Genomic DNA, 20,394 nt, shown 5'->3' with positions numbered 1-20,394 from the left:
CGCCCAGCAAGTAAAAACAGGGAGGTCGTGAAGACGTTCCAGCTAACAGCATCCACGGGATGGACTTGTGAAGGGGTGAGGGGGAGAGGAGGCCAAGAGGACTCCCAGGCTCCTGGCTTGGGTTTCCAGGTCTTCTGGGATAGGGGACCAGGAAGGCACAGATCTGGGAGAAGATGGGTGCTCCTTCGGAGGAAATGGATTTGAGGAGGCGATGGCCAGTGCAGTTGGGCATGTGACTCTGGAGAGGAGGAGAGAGCCCTCACTAGAGAGTCATCAGAATGTATTGGTAATTGTGACCACAGACATGTCCCCAGGAACCAAAGGGGAGAGTAAAGAGGAAAAAGAGAAGAGCGCTTATGCCGGAATCCAGGGGACCAGCCAACATGGAAGGAGCGAGCTGAGCAAGAGGAGGCTGCCAGTCTGAGCTGGGACATCCAGAGAGGCAGGGGGACAGGGATGCAGAGGGGGCGGGGAGGAAGGTCAGTGCAGACTGAGGTCACTCATTGAGTCATGACATGGCTGGTTCACTGGGTGATTTGGAATGGCAGGGCCTCGGGGTGGCGGGCACTGCCGTCTGGATGCCCATCATCTTGAAAGGCAATGCTCTCTGCAGGAAGCAGGAGGCAGCAGGCTGGGGCTGGGGTAATTGTGCTATATCCCCTTCTCCCCCGCTCCCGGCCCCTCGCAGCCTGCCCTGGAGCACTCTGTACCTCTTCCCTCTGTCTCCCCTCACCTGACTCTACTAGAACCCCACTGCTGCCTTATTGCTAGACACCCTATAGGGTGTTGAGTTGAACTGGCTCGCTGCCCTGCGTGTCTCTGGTTGGCCCCATTTGCCCACATTTGCTGGGTGCCATCATCTCTGAGCCACCTGTGTCCCTTGTGTTTGTCATTGCTGCACCTGAGTGCTGATGGTCAGCCCAGGTGCCTTGTGTCCTGGGAGGCCCCCAGGCCGGGCTTTGTCACGGTTGAGCCCCTCGACCCTGCTGCACCCACTCACCCACAACCCCAAATCAGGGTCTTGGCAGATGTCGCCCACAGAAACCAGGCCAGAATCAAAAATACATTTGCAAAAAGGCAAGAAACTTTATTGAGTTTTCTTTTCTTTTGAGTAGAGAAGCTGAGAGGTCAGAGGAGCTGGGTCAGGGGGAAGAGGAAGCCAACCCAGAGGGAAGAGCATGGAGTGCCCGCTCTTGGGAGAGTGGGGGGCCGGGGTCCTGGGAGCAGAGGGACAGAGCCTCGCGTCCTGCAGCCCCTCGCTCCCTCCTGCAGGGCACTGTCAGCTGTCTCCTCCTCTGGGCGCCGAAGACAAAGGCAGGGGATGCCGGGCACGTTCAAGGCTTACGGGTCTCCGAAGTGCGGCGAATGGAGGTGGTAGTTGTGGTGCTGGTGTTTCCTGGGAATGGAGGAAGTGACAGACACTCAGGCTGGGGAAGACCCACCTCAGGAGGGCCCCAACCCCTAACTGCTCAGGTGGGGCTGAACTGCCAAAGGTGGCTTACTCCAGACAACCCAGGCTCCACTGGGCAGAACCATCTATTTTGAAAGAAAAACTAACAACTAACGAGCGAATGACCACTCCTGCCCCAGCCCCCTCCCTCCCTACACTGGGGGGCCCAGCCCTGCCTCCCACCCACCCCCCAGGGCAGTGAAAGGAGCCTGCCCACCTCTCACCCCGGGTGGTTTCCTTACCTGCTGAGGAGATGAAGCCGGTCATCCTGGGGGAGAGGAGAGAGGCAGCCATGAGCCGAGGGCAACTGGGACAGGTGCTTATCTGTCCTCCGGATGCAGTGACTCAGACCATCATCTGGAGCCCCTGGGTTGGGTGTTTTTACCTAGCTGTGTTCCCAGCCCAAGCGGCAGCAGCATCAGGTGCCTGCCAGGCCTGCCTGTCTGTCTGTCTGTCTGTGAGGCTTCGGGAGGAGATATTATTTGCCCCAAGATCCAGGACATTTGCCAGAAGTGTTGTCCTCCTCCTGGTTCGCTCAGCCTCCCCCTACCCCCCCACCCCTGGGCCCACAAGGATGGCCTGGTCTCTGCAAATGGCCTGAAGCAATTAAATCGCCATTTCAATAGCTTCGTTGGGCTGACTTGAACCAAGCTAATGTTGTTCCAATATGAGATGTCCTCTCCGTGGTCCCCACTCATGCCAGTCTAATCCAGAGGCTCAAACGAGAAAGTTTAAAGGTAGTGACTCTGCCTCCTGCTGAGGAAATGCCCCCACAGCCTGGTCCAAGGGGACAGCAGAGCTCTGGTCCTGGAACTTCATCCAGGCTGTTTAAGCCCAGACGGGTCCCTCCCCTCTGGGACATGAAGAGGCTCATCTCAAAGGCCCTTCCCGAGGGTCCTGCAGACACTTTCCCAAGAGAGAGGCCGGTGAGGACCTACTTGGCGTCCTGGCCCTCCAGCAGGCTGCGGTAGGTGGCGATCTCCTGCTCCAGCCGCGTCTTGATGTCCAGCAGCGTCTTGTACTCCTGGTTCTGGCACTCCATCTCACTGCGGAGCTCGCTCAGCTGGGCCTCGATGCTGCTGATGAGCCCCTGGATCTGCTGCAGCTGCAGGGCGTAGCGGCACTCGGTCTCCGCCACCGTGCTCTCCAACCCGGCTTTCTGGTGAGGCAACAGAGAAGAAGTTACGAGGGGAGCCAGGCCAGCAGGAGGCCTAGAGGTGGTGGCTGCGGGGCAGGGGGCAGCAGGTGTACCATGCTAAGCTGGGACTGCAGCTCGATCTCCAGGCTCTGGAGAGTGCGCCTGAGCTCCGTGATCTCTGTCTTGCTGGTCTGAATCAAGGCAGTGCTGGTAGACACCTCTTTGTTGAGCTCTGCACTCTGAAATTCAAGCAGGAGGAGGGTGATGGAGGAGCCCGGCTGGAAGGCTGTGCAGCCCCTGGCTACGTAGGGTAAGACGGCCGGGTACCTTGCTGTGGAACCATTCCTCGGCATCCCGGCGGTTCTTCTCCGCCAAGGCCTCGTACTGCTCCCTCATCTCCGCCAGCACGCGGGTCAGGTCAATGCCCGGCGTGGCGTCCATCTCCACGTTGACCTGGCCTACCACCTGGTTGCTGAACTCCTTCATCTCCTGTGGGGATGGGAAGGGAAGATGTGTGAAGCCCCTCATCCTCCCTCTCCTTGGCTCTGAACACTACTGGAGTGTTCCAGAAAGGGCTTCCAGGTCCCACAGTCCCTAAGTTTGGCTGCAGCAAAAGACTCCTCTTTCTCACTGGGGGTGACTCAGCCATGGCAGGCCCATGATCCCCTCTCACCTCCTCGTGGTTCTTCTTCATGTAGGCCAGCTCCTCGTTCAGGCTCTCGATCTGCATCTCCAGGTCGGTCTTGGACAAGGTCAGCTCGTCCAGCACCCGGCGCAGGCCGTTGATGTCGGCCTCCACGCTCTGACGCAGGGTCAGCTCGTTCTCATACCTGAAGGATTTTTTTAGTTGAAAAAGCAACACAGAAATGATATTAGACCTTTCCCTTGCCCCTGCCCTGCACTCAGCTAGTTTGCCAAGACCTTTCACTCCTAGGATGCTCCAGTTTCATTGTTTAGATGAGCACTTGTATAAAACAAAAGATGCTGGGAAAGGTGAATGAGGCGAATAAACTCACTTGAGCCTGAAGTCGTCCGCAGCCAGCCTGGCATTGTCAATCTCCAGGATGACCCGGTTGTTGTCGATGGTGGCCGCCAGGATCTGCAAAATACAGAATGTGGCTGCTGGAGTGGAGGGATCCACAAGCTTGGGGAGGAGGACCGAGAATACATGGGCAAGACTGGTTGTCGTCAGCCTCTGCCCCTTCGCTGTCCCCATGAGCTGGGCCTCGGTTCCTCTTCTGTCAAGTGAGGGGCGGGGCTGGAGCCCTTCCGTGTACTGTCACTCTAGCATTCTAGGTCTGGTGGTGATGGGGAAGACAGGGATTCACATTTCAAAGGAACAACCCCTCTGAGGACATCCTTGGCTACTCATGTCTCCACAGCCCCAGACTAGAACCTCTCCAGGCCACTGTCTTGAGAGCCTTCTCCTTCAGGTCGGGAGGGAGTCAGCCTTGCTCCACTGTTCATAATAACCTCACGGGAGCTGGCCTCCCAGCTGAGAAGAGGGGAAAACCAACAAATACTCCCATCCATTTGATTCCTTGTCTAAACTCTTATATTCCAAGGCACTTAAAATCCATCCCACATAGCTGGGACTCAGCCTAGGCAAGTGGACTTCTGTTCTAACAAGCTGGCATCACAGCGTGATGGACAGGCCCTGACGGAAGGAGTCTCCGTTTAGCGCTGCCTGAGCCCCCACCGCCATCTCCCCAACCTGGTCATAGCCAATTGAGAATATCGATTTAAAAGGGGCCCCTACCAAACAAACTAGTATTCCCAGAGCCGTGCGTGAACATGTATCCCTTTCTCTGTTGATTTTAGACGTTCTTAGTGGCTTTTAAAACTGTCATGGTTTCCAAATAACTCAGGAGGTTAGGATTATAGGGATTGAGTCACTAATAACATAACTGTTTAGCAAGCAGTAAAAATGTTGACATGTGTAATAACAACAATAAAAATGAATAGCGAGAGGAAAGGCACTTAGGAAGTATGGGCAAGAGAAAGCCCATCAGAAGTAGAGATGCTCAGCAGTAAAAGGCTAGAACTTTCCCCAGCAGGAAGGGTGAGAATCCCATCCACACTGCCTCTTCTGGCCCCCTGGGATACTGTGTTGTCTCCTGGGCTTTGTGGCTCTGCCCTGCACAGAGGAGCCCTCCTTGACAACGAAGGTCTCACCTTGTCCCGCAGCTCCTCGATGGTCTTGAAGTAGGGACTGTAGTCACGCTCCGGGCTGGTGGGGCTCTGCTTCAGGTGCCAGTCTCGGATCTTCACCTCCAGGTCGGCATTGGCCTCCTCCAGGGCGCGCACCTTGTCCAGGTAGGAGGCCAGGCGGTCGTTGAGGTTCTGCATAGTGATCTTCTCGTTGCCGGAGAGGAGGCCACCATCGCCACCACGGAAGTCACCAAAGCCACCGCCAAAACCCCCACCACAGCCACCTCCAAAGCCACCTCCAAAGCCACCTCCAAAGCCACCTCCAAAGCCACCGCCGAAGCCACCGCCGAAACCACCGCCGAAACCACCACCAGCCCCTCCACCGAAGCCGCAGCTCACGCCACCCCCGTAGCCTCCAGCTGATCCCCCGGAGACACAGCGGGTTGAGTAGGTAGAGACACTGCGGCCCCCTCCCAGCTGGCAAGAGCCACCCCCGAAACCGCCCCCATAGCTGGCGGCAGAGCTCTGCAGGCGACTGGCCATGGTGATAGCAAGATGGAGAGCAGGAGTGGACACGAGCTTGGCTTGGCCTGGGCCGAGGACTGTGGCTCTGCCTAGAGCGGATGCCTTTTATACAGCCTCCACGGGGGGTTGGACAACTGCCCCATCTTCTCTCCTCCCTTCCCCACCCTCTGACTGGTGCCAACTGCATTTTTTTCTTTCCCACAAGCCCAGTCACCTCTGCTCTCCAGGGTGGGTTGTGCCTTTGGTGGGGTGGCTTTTTTTTTTAAGCCTTAACAAAAAGGATGATTCAGAGGGAACAGAGTTCTGCCTGAGACTCTCCTTTTGACAGGTGAATTCTGTTTCACCTCTCCACTTAGGGAACTCACTCCCACAGCCTCTCAGCCCAACCCAGTGTCCAAGGGGGATCGAGCTGCACGGGTCTGCCCAGGAGCCTCTCGAAGGAAGGGCTGGCTGCACAGTGGCCCAGTGTTTGGCGAGGTCTCTGCAGCCCTCAGCCTCCCTTCTTTCTACTCCTAAAAGAAGACTGGAATGTTCTGCATCCTTCTTAGCATTTCGTCTACTCCACTGCTCCTAGAGACCCTGATGACAAATTTCACTTGGTCCTGTGGAATCAACTACCTTGAAAGTGTTTAGGCTGAGAAGAAAATGGCTCCAAGAACATCAGATAAAATCACAGTGGCAAGGAACCTTAGAGACCATCCAACACAGCTGGGGAAAATGAGGCATAGAAAGAGGAAACCCCCTGCACATTATAATAGCTATCCTCTCAGATGCTCCACTACAGGCAGACACTGGGCTCGAGCTTTACACGCACCGTCTCACTTCATCTTTGCAGCAGCCCACTGGGGTCCTACTATCATCCCCATGTTACATGTAGAGAAACAGAGCCTTAAAGTATGGGACTGGAACCCAAGTCTGGTTCTGTCTGACACCAAGGCTCATGTTTTAGGTGTATGTTTCATACATGAAAATGTACAACTCACGTGTCCAGCTTAATGCATTGTACCTCTGCATGAAGTACTCAGCGTGTGTCCACCCATGAAACCACCACCGGGCACATTCCCAGCACCCATAAAGCTCCTTGTACCTTTCCCCAGTCAGTTACCCACACCCGAGGCCCCTAACATAACCCTGATTCCAACTTCTGTCACCACAGATCTATTCAGAGGCTCTCAGCCAGGGACTATTTTGCTCCCCAGGGGACATCTGACAATATCTGGAGACACTTTGGTTGTCACAATGGGAGATGCTACTGGTATCTGGAGGATAGAGACCAGGGATGCTGCTTCACGTCCTACCATGCACAGGACAGCCCCCAAAACAGGGAATTCTCTAGGCTGAAAGGTCAAGGATGCCCTGGTTGGGCAGCCCTGGATCAGCCTGACCTACGTGTGTAATCACCCCTCTACATCAGCTGCCTCAGAGGCACAGCAAGTCCAGAGAGAAAGTCTTGCAATACCTGAGCGGGGCCCCTTCTAGCCCCCAACCACATGACATCTGTCTTAGCTCATGCATGTTTGACCAAGAGACCACGTAGGAGACTATGACCCAGGGTCTCTGCCGAGGAGCCTGGGACGTGGCTGAAACTCAGGCACTGCTCAGTAACCCTGCCAGAGGAGGCCTCAGCACTCAGGCAGGAAGAAAGGGGCCTAGAGGTGGCCTCTCAGAGCCCAGGATGGAAGGAGAAGTTTCCAGGGTTGAGAATGGGGGGCCTGGACTCAGGCTCCCAGTCTCCATTCACCAAGGGGGCCAGGGTTGCCATGAATGGCCTTCCAGGAGCAGCCTTCTGGCCTAGAGCAGCCGTGAGGGTCCAGATGGGACCAGACCAGGGGCTGGGGTGAGGTGGCACAGGCTTGAGGTTATCCTAGAAACCACTTCACTGATTCAGCAAGCAAGACCAGAAAGGAGGGCTCTGAGTCAGGGCTTCCTTGTCCTTTGTTTTCCAAGGATCGAAAGCAGGCCTGTGCTTCGCCCCGCGGGTGTCAGCACCAGGACGAAAGCCAGGGCCTGCTGCGGGTGCTCAAGGACCACGGCGAGGCTGGGACTCGGGCTGACCCCGACCCTGCCCGGCCCTCCTGCTGCAAACTGATGGCTCAGCTCTCTCTCCAAAAAGCTGTGATTCAGCCCAAAGCAGGAGAGCTGTCTTTCAATAGAGGATCAAAACTGACAAGAATTGACAAGAATTTGATTGATGGAACCGGCCAGGCCTGGAGTGATGATCCTCCTGGGGCTGACGAGCAGGTTCAGGCCAACGCCTCTTAGAGGAACAATGCCACAGATCCTCTAAAGCCCCAGCAGTGCAAACACGGGTGGCCATGACATGGCAGTACAAAACAGAGTGGCCGTGGCATGCTCCCCCTGGCGGGGTCAGGGCACGGCCCCTCCCCACCCCGCCCGAGCAGGGACTCGTGGTGCCTTGACACAGGAATGCCTTCCTCTGACCCAAGGTGAACCCCGGGGCCCACGGGGCTGGGGGACACATGCCAGGCCCCCTAGAGGGAGCTGGGTATAGACCGGACCTGGAGACCCAGTTCCCTTCCTCCGGCCCTGTCCCAATGGAGACAGGACAGAGGGCTGGGCCTGAGGCACCGCCGGCTCCCCCTGAGCTTCCTTCTTTGCTTTCTGGCAAAATCACGTCAAACGCAGTCCCCTCCACAATTTCCAGGGAAGGTGGGGGAAGCTGCACCCATGAGCGCCCCCTGCAGAGGAGGCTGCGCTGAACACACTGTCGGCACCACAATGGAAGAGGGGGTTTGGGACCCATTGTATAGATGAGGCAGTTGAGGTTCGGAAAGGCCGAGTCACTTGCCCAAGATCACTGTGAAGTCGAGATTTAAACCCAGCCCCCAGCTCTCTCTTGCCCACCTGATGGTGTCTTGGAACCTTGCTGTGAATTCAGGGTACGATCTCTGAGCGTTCCCTCCTATATGTGCTAAATGATAAGAAAATAACCCTAACTCACATTTCCTGAACACTGTGTTAAACGCTCTGCATGCGCGACTTCATTTGGTCCTCAAAACAACTCTACGGTTTTTATCATACCCTTTTTTCGGATGAGGAAACTGAGGCCCAGAGAAGTCAAATACATTGCCCAAACTCAATTGTGTCAGAGCCCAGATTCAGAACTCTGCCTCCGGGTCTGCGCCCTTACCTACTGCCCAGTAAATCCCGCTCAGGCCAGGGCTAGCACCATCCCCATCTGAGCAAGGGCGTCCTCTGTTGCCCTCTCCATTCTCAGGCCTCTTGTCACCTCAGGCCTGGCCGATGGATGGTCCCGCTTCCCACAGTGGCTGGGTGTGCACAGCTGATGGCCTGACGGCTCAGCCTATCCACTGTCTGTCCTGGTGTGAGCTCCAAGTCTCGCGGGCTTGCCGGGGTACTCACTCAACGCAGAACGTCAGAGCCGGAATCCTCATAGAAATTCTCCCACCCAACCCTTTTATTTCCCATGTGGGGAAACTGAGCACAGAATGCCAAGGCCCAGGGCAGTGGGAAGCAAGGAGAAAGGCATGGATTTCTAGCTCTACCATCAACTCATCCTGGGCCTTGTGTTGAAATGACTTCTAAGTGTCCTTCAGCAATGCTTTTCTGAGTCGCTGCTTCTCAAAGATCTGTCCAGAGTCACCAGACTGTTCATCTGCGGAGCAGAGGCTTAGATCCTTGCCCCCAGCTCCTAACCCAGGGCTCCTCACTTGGATCTTGGATCAGGCTCCTCCCGCCTTCCCTCTCTACCAGGAGGACCACAAGGGGCCTGGAGCCCAAGATGGCTGACCCACCTTTCAAAGGGTCTCAAAGCTCCCCCACAGGGGAGGGGCCTCTTGTGAAAGGCAGCACTCCCCAGACAGGGGATTCAGGCCCTCTGGGCAGCCCCCCACCCTCAGAGGCACCTGCTTGACACAGCTGTCCTCAGGAGCCTTCTCCAGAGCTGCCTCAGTGTCCCAGGTCCTTCCCTTCCCATAGTACCCAGCTTCCTAAAGTCTCTGTCATACCACCCGGGAGTCCCGAAACCCAGCAAGGTCAGCAAAGGCTTTGAATCAGGTGTTTCAACCCTACATATGCCATCGACTGGCTGTGTGACCTCGGGAAATTTACTCAACCTTTCAGTGCCCTGGTGGCCGCAACTGGGAAACAGGCACTAGGTGAGTTGGTACTGGAAAAACACCTGACACACAGGAGCACGTGGCAGGTGGGAGGTTACTGTTCCCTCCCTTTTGCAGATGAGGAAATGCAAGCTCATCCTCGTTAAGGGGCCTGTCCAAGAATTCTTCTGGGCCTCCATCCTGTGCCAACTTGCCTTGCCTCCCTCTCTGGTCCCTGCAGCCGGCATGGTGCCCACAGCAAACAGACAAGTGACGAGTAGTGGTATTCCTATCTTATTTCCCCTACTCAGTTTTCCGCCCCCTGAAGACAGGGTCTTTATCTACCACCAAATACTGCTGCCGGCAGAGGAGAGCTCTCCATGAATGCCGAGAAGCTACTCCAGGGTACTGTGTCTGCTGGCTCTGGGTGAGAAAGAATGGCAGACAAGAGTCATATCCAATGGGGTCGCCCCAGCTGCAAATCTCATGGGAAAAGCTGCCAACTCCTTATTTCCCCTTGTGCTGCTGGCTGCTCAGAGGGACAGGTGACCACCAGGAGGGCACTCGCCCAAGATGCTGGTGAACGTCCAGAGCTGTGCCTAGGGCAGGAAAAAGCAAAGGAGAAGTAAGTTCATGCATAATTCAACACATATTTACTTAGCTCCCAATCTGAGGACTCGGCAGCATGTGGAGTGACACAGCCCCTGCTGCCACAGATCTCAGGGCACAGGTTCCCCTCTGAGGTCCTGGAATACAGATGAACTCAGAGAGAACCTCGAGGTCATCTCATCCAGCCAGATTCCTCAATTTAAAGATGGGGAAACTGAGACCCAGAGAAGCACAGGGACCAGCCAAAGTCCTCAGGGAGATGGCGGCAGGCAAGCCCCATGCTTGCTCTGGGAAGCGCAGCCTGAGCAGAGGACACACCCAAGGCCCTAATCCCTAGTCCCAAAGCCACCCTCTCTCTGGGGCGAGAAGGGAGGCCTGCCCCTGCTTCCTGGATTGGCTGGAAACCAAGCCCGACCTCAGCCCAGGGGCAGGCGGAAGGCGGGCCTTCTTGGCCCAGAGACTATTTAACGGCTCAGTCAGGTGTGAACTATTCCTGGGCACAGGTTCCTCACTCCAGGGTCAGGAGGGGACAGGACTTGGCAAGTTCCAAGGACCTCTGTGCCTCTCTCACAGCCCCTGCCGGAAGCCCAGGAGAGCAGGAACAGGCGCTCCTGGGAGAGAGCCGCAGCTCCCCCCTCCCCAGCCCCGGCTCCTGCCCTGCCTTCCGGCACCATTGCAGAGGTGGTTACTTTTGCAAACCGAAGCCTGAGAAAACCAACCTTTGTGGGCTGCTTAGAAGGCCTGAGACTCCTGGACAGAGGCCCGGAGGTCAGTGAGGCAGGAGCAGCGGCCAGGCCATTGGGTCCGAGAGTCTCAGGAAGGGGCCTAGCTGTTCCCAGGGTGTCACCTGGTGCTTTGGGCCTCAGCGGGAGAGACCAAGGCTAGATGTGCGGAGAGTCTTTCTGACTGTGATGGCCACATGATGTTTGTACAGGCTGCCCACACAGGTTAAGAAAAGGGTTTCCAATGAGCAAACCCTCGTAAGAAAGGTGTTGCCCGCTTCCGTCATCCTCATGACGTCGAGGGGAAGCACAGGCCCGGAGTCAGAGACACTGACCCCAGACCTAGTCTCACTGTTCCCAGCTTGTGGCTCCATTCATATTATTTAACTTCCTGGGGACTCGTCTCCTCTTCTGGAAACGGGCGCTGGAGTCTTCACCCCAGCGCAGCTGCCTTCACAGAGCTGCAGGAGAGTAAACGAGATGCGGAGCGCTGAGTGCCCCGCCCGGAGCCTGGCAGACATAAATCCGCTTCCTCCCTCCGGCCCCGGGGGAGTCTGGCTCCAAGTGTGGACTCAGGAGACGTGTTCTAGGTCAAATCTCCTCGGAAATAACGAGTGCCACCTTCTCTCCAACCAGGGCTGCTGGCAAGGAGTTTCACCCAGCGAGCGCCATGGGGGCCCTCTCAGAGGGCCCACTCTCCCTGCAAATGACCTCCTCCAGCCTGCTCTTCCCAGCAGGACTAAGAAACCGGTTTTCCCTCTCCCCTAGTCCTCACCCGAGCCCAGCCCAGCCACAGCACCCAGAGTTCTCCACTTCCTCCTTCCCGGCCCTCCGTCTGGGGCTGTGAATCCCAGAGGACTCAGCCCCAAACCAGGGGCCACCAATCAAGTGTGCGTGGATGTGGCTGCTCCAGTGAGCCCGAGAGTGGAGAGGCAGGCGATGGGGAGCAGGAGCAGCATTTGGACTGAGGAGGCCAATAGGGGTTGGTGTTGCTTTGGATTTAAGCTTGGAGAAATCAGGGAGGGCTTCCTGAAGCTGGTGTCTTCCCCTCTGGGCACTTTAAGTGCCTTGTTGGGAGGAGATGGCAGCTTCAGGGGGGATGGAGGCCAGCTTTGCAGGGATGGGAACAGGCTCCGCAACCCTGAAGTTCAGGTGTGCCCAGCTGGGAAGAAGGCAAGGTTCAAGGGGAACAGGTGGTGAGGGCCAGAGCAAGGAGGAGGGCCCTGGCAATGAACTGTGAAGGGCTAGGGCCTGGGGTCCTGGAACAAGCCCTGGTCTTGGAGTCATACAGCTGTGGGGTCCCGTCCCAGCCCTGCTGCTTACTAGCCATCCATGAGGCCACTGGGCAAGTCACTCACCTCCCTGACGTTGTCATCTCCACGTTTCTTCATCTCCAAGATGAGTGTAATAAACCCTGACTGCCCTCTGTCGTCAGTACTAAATGAGACCCATGGGGGGTGTGCCGAGCCCGGTGCCGACCGTACAGTGGTGACCCAGCACCATCCATGTGGTCAGTCATTCAGTGAACAGTTAGTCCACATGTCAAGTTCTGTGCTAGGTGCGCCAAACTGCCTTAAGGAAATCCCCTGTCCCCTGCTCCCACGATCACTGAACAGGGTTAGCCAGAGAGCAAGTCACCCGAGCAGCCTGGGTCTGTCCCAGCTGCCCGAGGCACCCCAAAGAATGAGTTATGACCACGCAGGGAAGGGGCCAAAGTCGGGGGAGACATCACGTGTGGGTTCTGGTCCTCCTCAGAGGGTGCCAACAAGATAAACAGGATGTACTACCAAGAGATATTTGCAAAAGGAAAAGCAATTCTTTATTGCATGGACAGACATGGTACAAATGAGCTTCTTACACGATACAGCTGCTTCCTTCACCTCCCTGCTCTAAAGGAAGCAGGAAGAGCCGGAGAGGGGAGGGAGGAAGAGTGGGAGAAGGAGGGACCCTCCTGAGCCTGAGCGGGACACCCTCCGAGGGCGGGGACTGCAGCTTGCTCTCCCGCCCCTCTGGCCAGCTGTCGGCTCAGCCTCAGGAGGGTGGGGTGGTGAGGGACGTCTCTCCTGCCCTGGGTATTTAGACTTCTCTCTTGCGGGAAGAAACCACCTTTCCGTCCACTGACTCCTCAATGTTGATGCGGACTTTGCCGCCGCTGCCGCCTCCCAGGGAGGCTGTAGAGAGAAGGAGCAAGCTTTAGAGTGGGGGACCCTCCCCATCCGCCCTCCCTCCCAGGGAGGCCAGGACCTTGGGTGAGTTCCAGGAGAACTGAACAGCATCCCTGAGAACGGCCATTGGCCAATCCTTCAAGAGCTGCCAGGAGGGCCGGTGTCGAATTACTCATCACAGAGATGGGTGGTGGCCGCGCAGGCATGCCCCGCAGTGAGCAAGAACCTCAGGGTTTTAACTGCATGCGAGCAGGCGGTAATTGTAGGCATCTGAGCATAAGTGCATGGAGGTGGGGCCTGTGGGGAGCGATGCCCCGGACAAAGCCTGCTCAGCCTGGAAGCTTCTCTATAAACCTTCAACCCCAGCTCTGCTGAAGCTGATAAGGAGCCCAATGGGGAAGAGGCATCGACTGGAATGGCCTGTCCCCGCCCTGCTGGGATGTTTAGCCTCTTTCTCCTTCCTCCTCTGAAGGCAGGGACTGCAGCTTGCTCTACCGGCCCCTCTGGCCAGCAGTCGGCTCAGCCTGGGGAGGGTAGGGTAGTGAGGGATGCCTCTCCTGCCCTGGGCGTTTAGATTCTGTCTTGTGGGAAGAAACCACCTTTCTGTCCACTGAATCCTTGACATTGATGCGGACTTTCCAAGGGGAGTGGTGGCTTCACCAGCTCCGAAACGCGCCGCCCCCCCCCCCCCAAGAAAGAGTTAAGCTTTCCTACCTTCTCCAGTGCCAATGCCAGCCAACCTGAAAGAGAGGGGGAAGCAGATGTAAGCAAAGGGCAGAAACTCAGGCCTCTCAAGGGGAGAGCCCAGCGGCTGGCTAAGCGGTCATCCCCAGCCTGCACACCATCACCACCCCCACATGTGACTTCTGTAGAGGCTGGGACATCCTGAGAGCCCGTCCTGACCGGCCACCCCCAGTAGGTAGATTCTGACCTACCTACAGTAACACCCTATCCATTTCATGCAGGGAAGGGAACCAGCATGAGCCCAACCACTGCCATTTACAGAAGAAACACAGGCCCAGAGAGGTGATGCGACCTGCCCAGGGTAACAGCCAAAGACAAGAGTGCCGGGTGCAGAGCGCCTTCCTTCTTGCTCAGTTCTCTTCTCACTGTACCACACTGCCATTCTCCTAAGATGACTCTCCATCCTGACAACACCGACCGCTCCCACCTTCCTCCCTCTGCACCCTGCCCATACCTGGCATCCTGGCCCTCCAGCAGGCTGCGATAGGTGGCGATCTCCTGCTCCAGCCGCGTCTTGATGTCCAGCAGCGTCTTGTACTCCTGGTTCTGAGCTTCCATCTCACAGCGGAGCTCGCTCAGCTGGGTCTCCAGGCTGCTGATGAGCCCCTGGATCTGCTGCAGCTGCAGGGCGTAGCGGCACTCAACCTCTGCCAGTGAGTTCTCCAGGCCAGCTTTCTGGTGGGGCAACAGACCAAGAGACACCACATCAGCTAGAAAGGAAGCCGCTGAGGGCATGAGGAGAGGCATTGAGTGGACGCAGGGAATCCCCTCTACGGGGGCTTGGGAACCCCAAGGCTTAACCAGCCATGGAGGATGGGAGAGGCTGAGGTGGGGGGTGTGCAGGTAGCCATACCATGCTGAGCTGGGACTGCAGCTCAATCTCCAGCCCCTGCATTGTGCGTCTTAGCTCTGTTATCTCCGTCTTGCTGGTCTGGATCATCTCTGTGTTGGAGGCCACCTCCTTGTTTAGCTCCTCCGTCTGTAGGACACACACAAGAGAAGTGAGCCCCACAGGCCTCCTGGGAGACCTGGGGAGCTGGGGCGGGGCTGGGAGGTCAGGCCCACCTTACTGAAGAACCAGGCTTCAGCATCCCGGCGGTTCTTCTCCGCCATACCCTCGTACTGCTCTCTCATCTCCGACAGCACGCGGGTCAGGTCCACGCCCGGTGCCGCATCCATCTCCACGTTGACCTGGCCGGCCAGCTGGCTGCTGAACTCCTTCATCTCCTGCAGGGTGGGTGGGGCCCAAACCAGTCAGAAAGCAGAAGAGAGAGCCGAGAGTCTGGGGCCCCACATGTCAATCCTGGCTCCATCCCTAACTCACTGCATGAGCTGGGCTCTCCCCCGTACCCTTATGCCCAACCTCTGTTTCCCAGTGCACATGAACGGGTTTGATCACATGGGCCCCTCAGCTCTGGGGGTCTCGCTTCCTCTCTAGGTCCCACCAAGGGAGGACCTCAGACAGCAGGGCCCTTATGTGAGCTCATGGAGCAAATCAGGACAGCAGTTCACAGTGGCCACCTGGCTTGGCTATGGATCAGAGGACAGTACCCCTTCTTCCCCATGGGGCCCCCTGTTTTGGTGTGTGTATGGGCTGTGTTTCTGAACCACTAAGCCTTTCAGCCAACTCTGACGAGACAGCAGTGGCCCCACTCTGCCTCCCACCACCCCAGGCCCTGCCCAGCTCTCACCTCTTCATGGTTCTTCTTCATGTAGGCCAGCTCCTCGTTCAGGCTCTCGATCTGCATCTCCAGGTCGGTCTTGGACAAGGTCAGCTCGTCCAACACCCGGCGCAGGCCGTTGATGTCGGCCTCCACGCTCTGGCGCAGGGTCAGCTCATTCTCATACCTGGGAACAAAGAAAGAACTCAAAGTGAAGGAGGGTGAAGGGTCTGGGCAGCTTGAGGTGGGGGAGGGAGAAAAGGCCAAGAGAGAGGGGAATGCAGAAGAGGAGAGGAGCACACTTGAGTCTGAAGTCATCTGCAGCCAGCCTGGCATTGTCGATCTCCAAGATGACCCGGGAGTTGTCAATGGTGGCCGCCAGGATCTGCAGGAGACAGGAAGTTAGTGCCTACAGGACCCCTCTCTCTTCCCTGCTGCTCTCCCCACCTGTGCCCCGTCGGACCCCTCACTGACAATCCCCCAGCTGACGCCACCAACGGAAGCCTGTAGGGTCCCCAGGGCAGAGTCTAGCCTACCCTTGAGTGCCACTCCTTAGTCTACCCCCCACACCACCCTCTCTGTTACCAGGGTGTGAAAAGCTAAGGAGCCAGGATTGCCTGGACTCCCCTGTTGGAACTGCCTGGCCAGGAGTGGCATGGGTGAGTTGTGAGGGTCTCTGATAATACCCCTCTGGGGGATACCCCCCCAGCCTCCCATGTGGACAGCTCGTGGTCACTGCACACTTGGACACAGCCATGAATCTACAGAACATTCCAGCCAGTAAGAACCTGGAGGGCAGCTGAGGAAGGCATTTAACAGCTGAGAAAACTGGTCCAGGTGAGTGAAAGGATGAATGAGTGTGTGGTAGAGCCCATGACAAGTTCCAGGTATCCTAAGTTTCAGTAGTGATTTGGCACCAAAGACATGCTCAGACTTTGGCGAAGCAGGAGGTCCCCACACTCCGGGCTCCTGAGGCCACACTCACCATTCTTGCAAAATAAGCAGAGGAACACTTTAGGCAGAGCCCTACAGGGTGTGTCAATAGCCCCCCTCGGCCCCCACGGGTCCTGACAGGACCAAATGCCCAGGATCCCCCGGCACCGCCAAGTTAAGCAGATGTCTGCCAGCCTCCACACCTGGAAAGCATTGCCCACACTCCAAGTTTGCCGAGGTTACACCCCGACAGCCATCGCCTGCGCAGGAAAGGATTTCCTTGAGGCAACAGGAACACTAACACTAGAGACGTGTGCCGGGCACCAGCCACCTGCTCCCATCTCTCAGCTCACCTTGTCCCGCAGCTCCTCGATGGTCTTGAAGTAGGGGCTGTAGTCACGCTCCGGGCTGGCCGGGCTCTGCTTCTGGTACCAGTCTCGGATCTTCACCTCCAGGTCAGCGTTGGCCTCCTCCAGGGCGCGCACCTTGTCCAGGTAGGAGGCCAGGCGGTCGTTGAGGTTCTGCATGGTGGTCTTCTCATTGCCGGAGAGGAGGCCACCATCGCCACCACCAAAGTCACCAAAGCCACCGCCAAAACCCCCACCATAGCCACCTCCAAAGCCACCTCCGAAGCCACCTCCGAGGCCACCTCCCAGGCTTCCACTGAAACCACTACCAGCCCCTCCACCGAAGCCACAGCTCAAGCCACCCCTGTAGCCCCCTCCTGACCCCGAGGAGACAAACCTAGCAGAAGAAGCAGAGATGCTGCGGCTTCCACCTCCCCCATAGAGACTCCCACCACCAAGGCCGCCACCCCCAGCCCAGAGGGACCCCCCCTGGGTAGAGCCACCCCCAAAGGTGGAGGAAGAAGTCTGCAGAAAGGTGGTGCTCATGGCCAGGCAGCAGCCGTGAGTCCTCAGCGAGCGCGAGAGAGGCCGGACGGAGGTGCGGGCTGGACAGAAACCACAGAGCTGCGCCTGTCACCCCCCAGCCTGAGGCTCCTTATATCCCCCTGGGAGGGTGTTATGGGACCAGGTCTCCTCCCCCAAAGGGAAGCCAACTCCTCTGCGTTCCTGACAAACCCTGTTGCCTGCACATCTTGACACGGCTGCTTTTTCTTTTCTTTCTTTTTTTTTTAATGCAACAAAAGAGATGATTCAGATGAACGGTGTTTTGCCCCAGGGCCATGATTTTAACACTTGGATTACAGGGTTCTTCTCTACCTTATGGGAGAACGCGGAGATCAGCAGGCAGCAGGCAGCAAACTGCATCACGCCCGGCTCCCAGGCCTCCACATGGTGCACTGGGGGAGCAGCTCCGGGCATCTCTGCCCTCGGCCGGGCTGCTCTGCTGCCCCCAGCCCAGGACCCCCCCCAAGGTGGCCAGCTCCCTACTGTCAGTTTGGAAGTCTAATTCCCATCACTGCTCTGTGTCGGAGCCGCCATGTGTGAGCCTACAGGGCTCGGGGAGAGGGGCGGCCTCTGGGGATCAGTGGACAGAGAAACCTGGAGGGATGCAGGGCCGATGGGGACAAGCTGAGGACACGAGAGGGATCTTGAGTCAAGTTCCTGCTGAGGTGACCCAAGAGGCCAGCATCTGTCAGGTCTCTGAACCTGCAAATGAACTCTCCTCCTCCATCCCTCCCCACTCCTCCCCCCTGCAGCCCCCTGCTTCTCCAGCTGCCCCCAGCCCCAGCCCCATTGCACTGGCACTCTCACAAAAGCCAGCAGGCTCAGGGCTGACAAGGAGTTGATTGATAATCCCGCCACCTGCCAACTGCACATGTCACCGAACCCTTCCTTGCTCCTGGAACACGTTGGGGCAGACTCTGCAGATAAAACCGGAGCGTGTTCCAGGAAGCCCCTGCCTTCTGCAGGGAGAGGCACGTCGCTGCACTGCAGGGCCACATTAACCCCACTCATCCTGTCAAGCGATGCGGGGCTGGAGAGGGACCCAGCCCAGAAGGCTTTACGTGCCTGAGCATTGTGGGGAGGGAGGAGATAGGGAGGCCTGGTGGGCAGACTGGAACACACATCAGAGATCTTGAAGGCCAAGGCACCACGTCACAGAGTAGGATGCTGAGGCCAGAGAGGGGAATCAAACACTCAGGACAGCACTTCGCTCTGCCACCAGCTCAGGGGCCAGCTTTCCAAGGGTACCTGGTACCTGTGGGCAGCGCCACATCGAGGCGTGAGGTTGGGGAGGTGAGCAAGATTGAGCTGGAGGTGGAGGAGGGGGACTCCCGGCCCAGGGCTGCAGCACGGTGAAGCGGACAGGGCTCCGGAGTCTCTCAGGCCTGGGTTCGGATCCTGGCTCTGTCAGTCACTGCTTGTGAAACCTTGGACTTGTTACCTATATGTCTCAGCTTCCTTGTGGCAATGGGCACCCTCAGCTCTCACTTACAGAGAAGCCCTGAGGCCCAAGAGCCCCCAGCCTGCCTCGGCCTGGCTCCCCATCTCTGAGGGGCTAGATAACGGGGTGCATGTCCAGGACCTGAGACTTCCAACTACCCTCACCAGGAGGGACTTTTGTCCTTAGGCATCAGAAGATGCCCTGTGAGCAACATTGTTCTTCCATACTCTGCCACAGCTAGTACCCAGGTGGTTGTCATTATTGCAGTAATAACTAATCCCTTACTTCCACCTGCACTTCACGGTTTACAAAGCACTTTTGCATCCATTGCCTCCACTAATCTTCACCACACAGAAGATGATCCCAGCCCTTGTTTCAGAAGGAATGAAATTGGAGCTCAGAGAGGGGGAGCAATTTATGCAAGGTGGCACAGCTAGTAAGGGGCATCACCAGGGCCTCCAAAGGGTCCTCTGACCCCACTTCAAACAGGGTACAGAAAAAGAGGGTCCCTCCCACAGACCCTAGATTCCTGCATCTGAGCTGGGGTGGTGGGAGGGGTCTGCAAGCCTAGGGGGCTGGGGGTGGGCTCTTCCTCACCTAGCATCGCAGTGAACCGGGCCTCAGAGCGCTGGACCCAGACAGTGCAGTACTGTCTCATGGGTGGGAGGATATTGTGTTATCCTCGGAAAGAAAAATAATCAAAGTCAGATCAGCCATAGCTCATTAAAGCCTCTGTAGACATTACGGCCCCAGCAATTAACACGGAAAGAATTATGCCCGTCACCCAGGAGTGAGGCAGGGCTGGACCCCAGCCAGCCCCTCTTCTGCACCCTGACTCCCCTCCAGAGGCCCCTCGAGGTGGCCCATGCCTGAGGCCGCAGCTGCCCCAGTCGCAAATCCCTGGCTTCCGTCCAAACACGTCCTGTGAGCTCAAGGCCTGGGCAGGGCTCCCGGCCTGCTCATTAGCACCAGGTGGGGGCGGCTGCAAAGGCAGAGACCCAGCTCCGTTTGGCCCCAGCCTAGGCTGCAGGGCCTTCCTCTGGCAGCCTGCCCAGGAGGCTGTGCCAGTTTCTGTCCTTTGCCCGCTGCAGACAGACAGGCCATCCCCAGAGCCCGCTTTCTGTCCTTGGGATGGGACGATGCAGCCCAGTGGAAAGAGCCTGGGCTGGACCCCACCTCTGGGTTTGACAACCTCTCCGAGCCAGGTTCCTGACTTAAAAATTGCATCATTTTCCCACTTAGATAGGTACTTAGCGTAGTCAAACTCACAAAGACGGAAAGTGAAATGGTGGCTGCCAGGGCCTAGGGCCTAGGGGAGGGAGTTACTGTTTAACAGGCAGAGTTTCACTTTGACACGATGGGGAGAGTTATGAGGATGGACAGAGGCAATGGTTGCACGACAACGTGAATGTTCTTAATGCCAACAGAACCGTACACTTAAAAACAATTGCACTGGTAAATTTTATGGTATATATTTTACCACAATTTGAAAAAAAGAAAAAAAACATGGTCACTAACACTGACCCCAGCTACAGGGCCACAATGAGCATTTGGTGGCACACGGGGAGGGGGTGTCCATAACGTGAGGATCCACCCTCCCCTCCCCAACTCCCCAGGGATGTGCTAGGGACAGAGACAGGCCGGCCCCAGGGCCTGGAGAATTCCTCCTTTCTCATTTATTAGGTGTGGGTCCTCCCCTCTCTGAGCCTCAGTCTGCCAGTCCAGAAAATGGAAATAAGTCCTGCCCAGTGTGACTCACAGAGATGGAGCGAGATGCCGGACAGAAAATGCTTTGCAAACTGAAGCGGTCACGATGACCAGCAAGGATGGAAAGACCTCACGCCCCAGTCCCCCCCCTTTTCTCC

At 57.1% G+C, this 20,394-nt stretch overlaps 2 protein-coding genes across 2 annotated transcripts; both read right to left on the bottom strand.

Moving 5' to 3' along the window:
* Positions 1-1,062: 1,062 nt before the first annotated feature.
* KRT13 (keratin 13) lies at positions 1,063-10,889 on the bottom strand. Its single transcript, XM_005597408.4, has 8 exons — positions 4,764-10,889; positions 3,605-3,687; positions 3,262-3,418; positions 2,916-3,077; positions 2,702-2,827; positions 2,389-2,609; positions 1,693-1,718; positions 1,063-1,396 (listed from the first exon to the last, which is right to left on the bottom strand). The coding sequence occupies exons 1-8, from the start codon at positions 5,280-5,282 to the stop codon at positions 1,335-1,337; spliced, it is 1,356 nt and encodes a 451-aa protein (XP_005597465.2). The 5' UTR covers positions 5,283-10,889; the 3' UTR covers positions 1,063-1,334.
* Positions 10,890-12,470: 1,581 nt separating this feature from the next.
* Positions 12,471-17,319, bottom strand: KRT15 (keratin 15). Its single transcript, XM_005597407.4, has 8 exons — positions 16,531-17,319; positions 15,547-15,629; positions 15,275-15,431; positions 14,649-14,810; positions 14,437-14,562; positions 14,038-14,258; positions 13,554-13,579; positions 12,471-12,845 (listed from the first exon to the last, which is right to left on the bottom strand). Exons 1-8 carry the CDS (start codon positions 17,068-17,070, stop codon positions 12,751-12,753), a joined length of 1,410 nt encoding a protein of 469 aa, XP_005597464.2. The 5' UTR covers positions 17,071-17,319; the 3' UTR covers positions 12,471-12,750.
* Between the last annotated feature and the right edge of the window lie 3,075 nt (positions 17,320-20,394).

Source organism: Equus caballus, chromosome 11 (assembly GCF_041296265.1).
Source record: "Equus caballus isolate H_3958 breed thoroughbred chromosome 11, TB-T2T, whole genome shotgun sequence".
NCBI lineage: Eukaryota > Metazoa > Chordata > Mammalia > Perissodactyla > Equidae > Equus > Equus caballus.
Note: the sequence above shows the minus strand (reverse complement) of the source record. Positions and strands in the feature narration are given on the sequence as shown.

Coding starts and splice junctions, on each gene's coding strand:
- KRT15 (XM_005597407.4), bottom strand. CDS start 17,070: ATGAGCACCACCTTTCTGCAGACTTCTTCCTCCACCTTTGGGGGTGGC. Junction 15,432..15,546: donor GCAGATGACTTCAGACTCAA/GTGTGCTCCTCT, acceptor CTTTGTTCCCAG/GTATGAGAATGAGCTGACCC. Junction 14,259..14,436: donor TGCAGTCCCAGCTCAGCATG/GTATGGCTACCT, acceptor TTGCCCCACCAG/AAAGCTGGCCTGGAGAACTC.
- KRT13 (XM_005597408.4), bottom strand. CDS start 5,282: ATGGCCAGTCGCCTGCAGAGCTCTGCCGCCAGCTATGGGGGCGGTTTC. Junction 3,688..4,763: donor TCGAGGAGCTGCGGGACAAG/GTGAGACCTTCG, acceptor TGTATTTTGCAG/ATCCTGGCGGCCACCATCGA. Junction 2,610..2,701: donor TGCAGTCCCAGCTTAGCATG/GTACACCTGCTG, acceptor TTGCCTCACCAG/AAAGCCGGGTTGGAGAGCAC.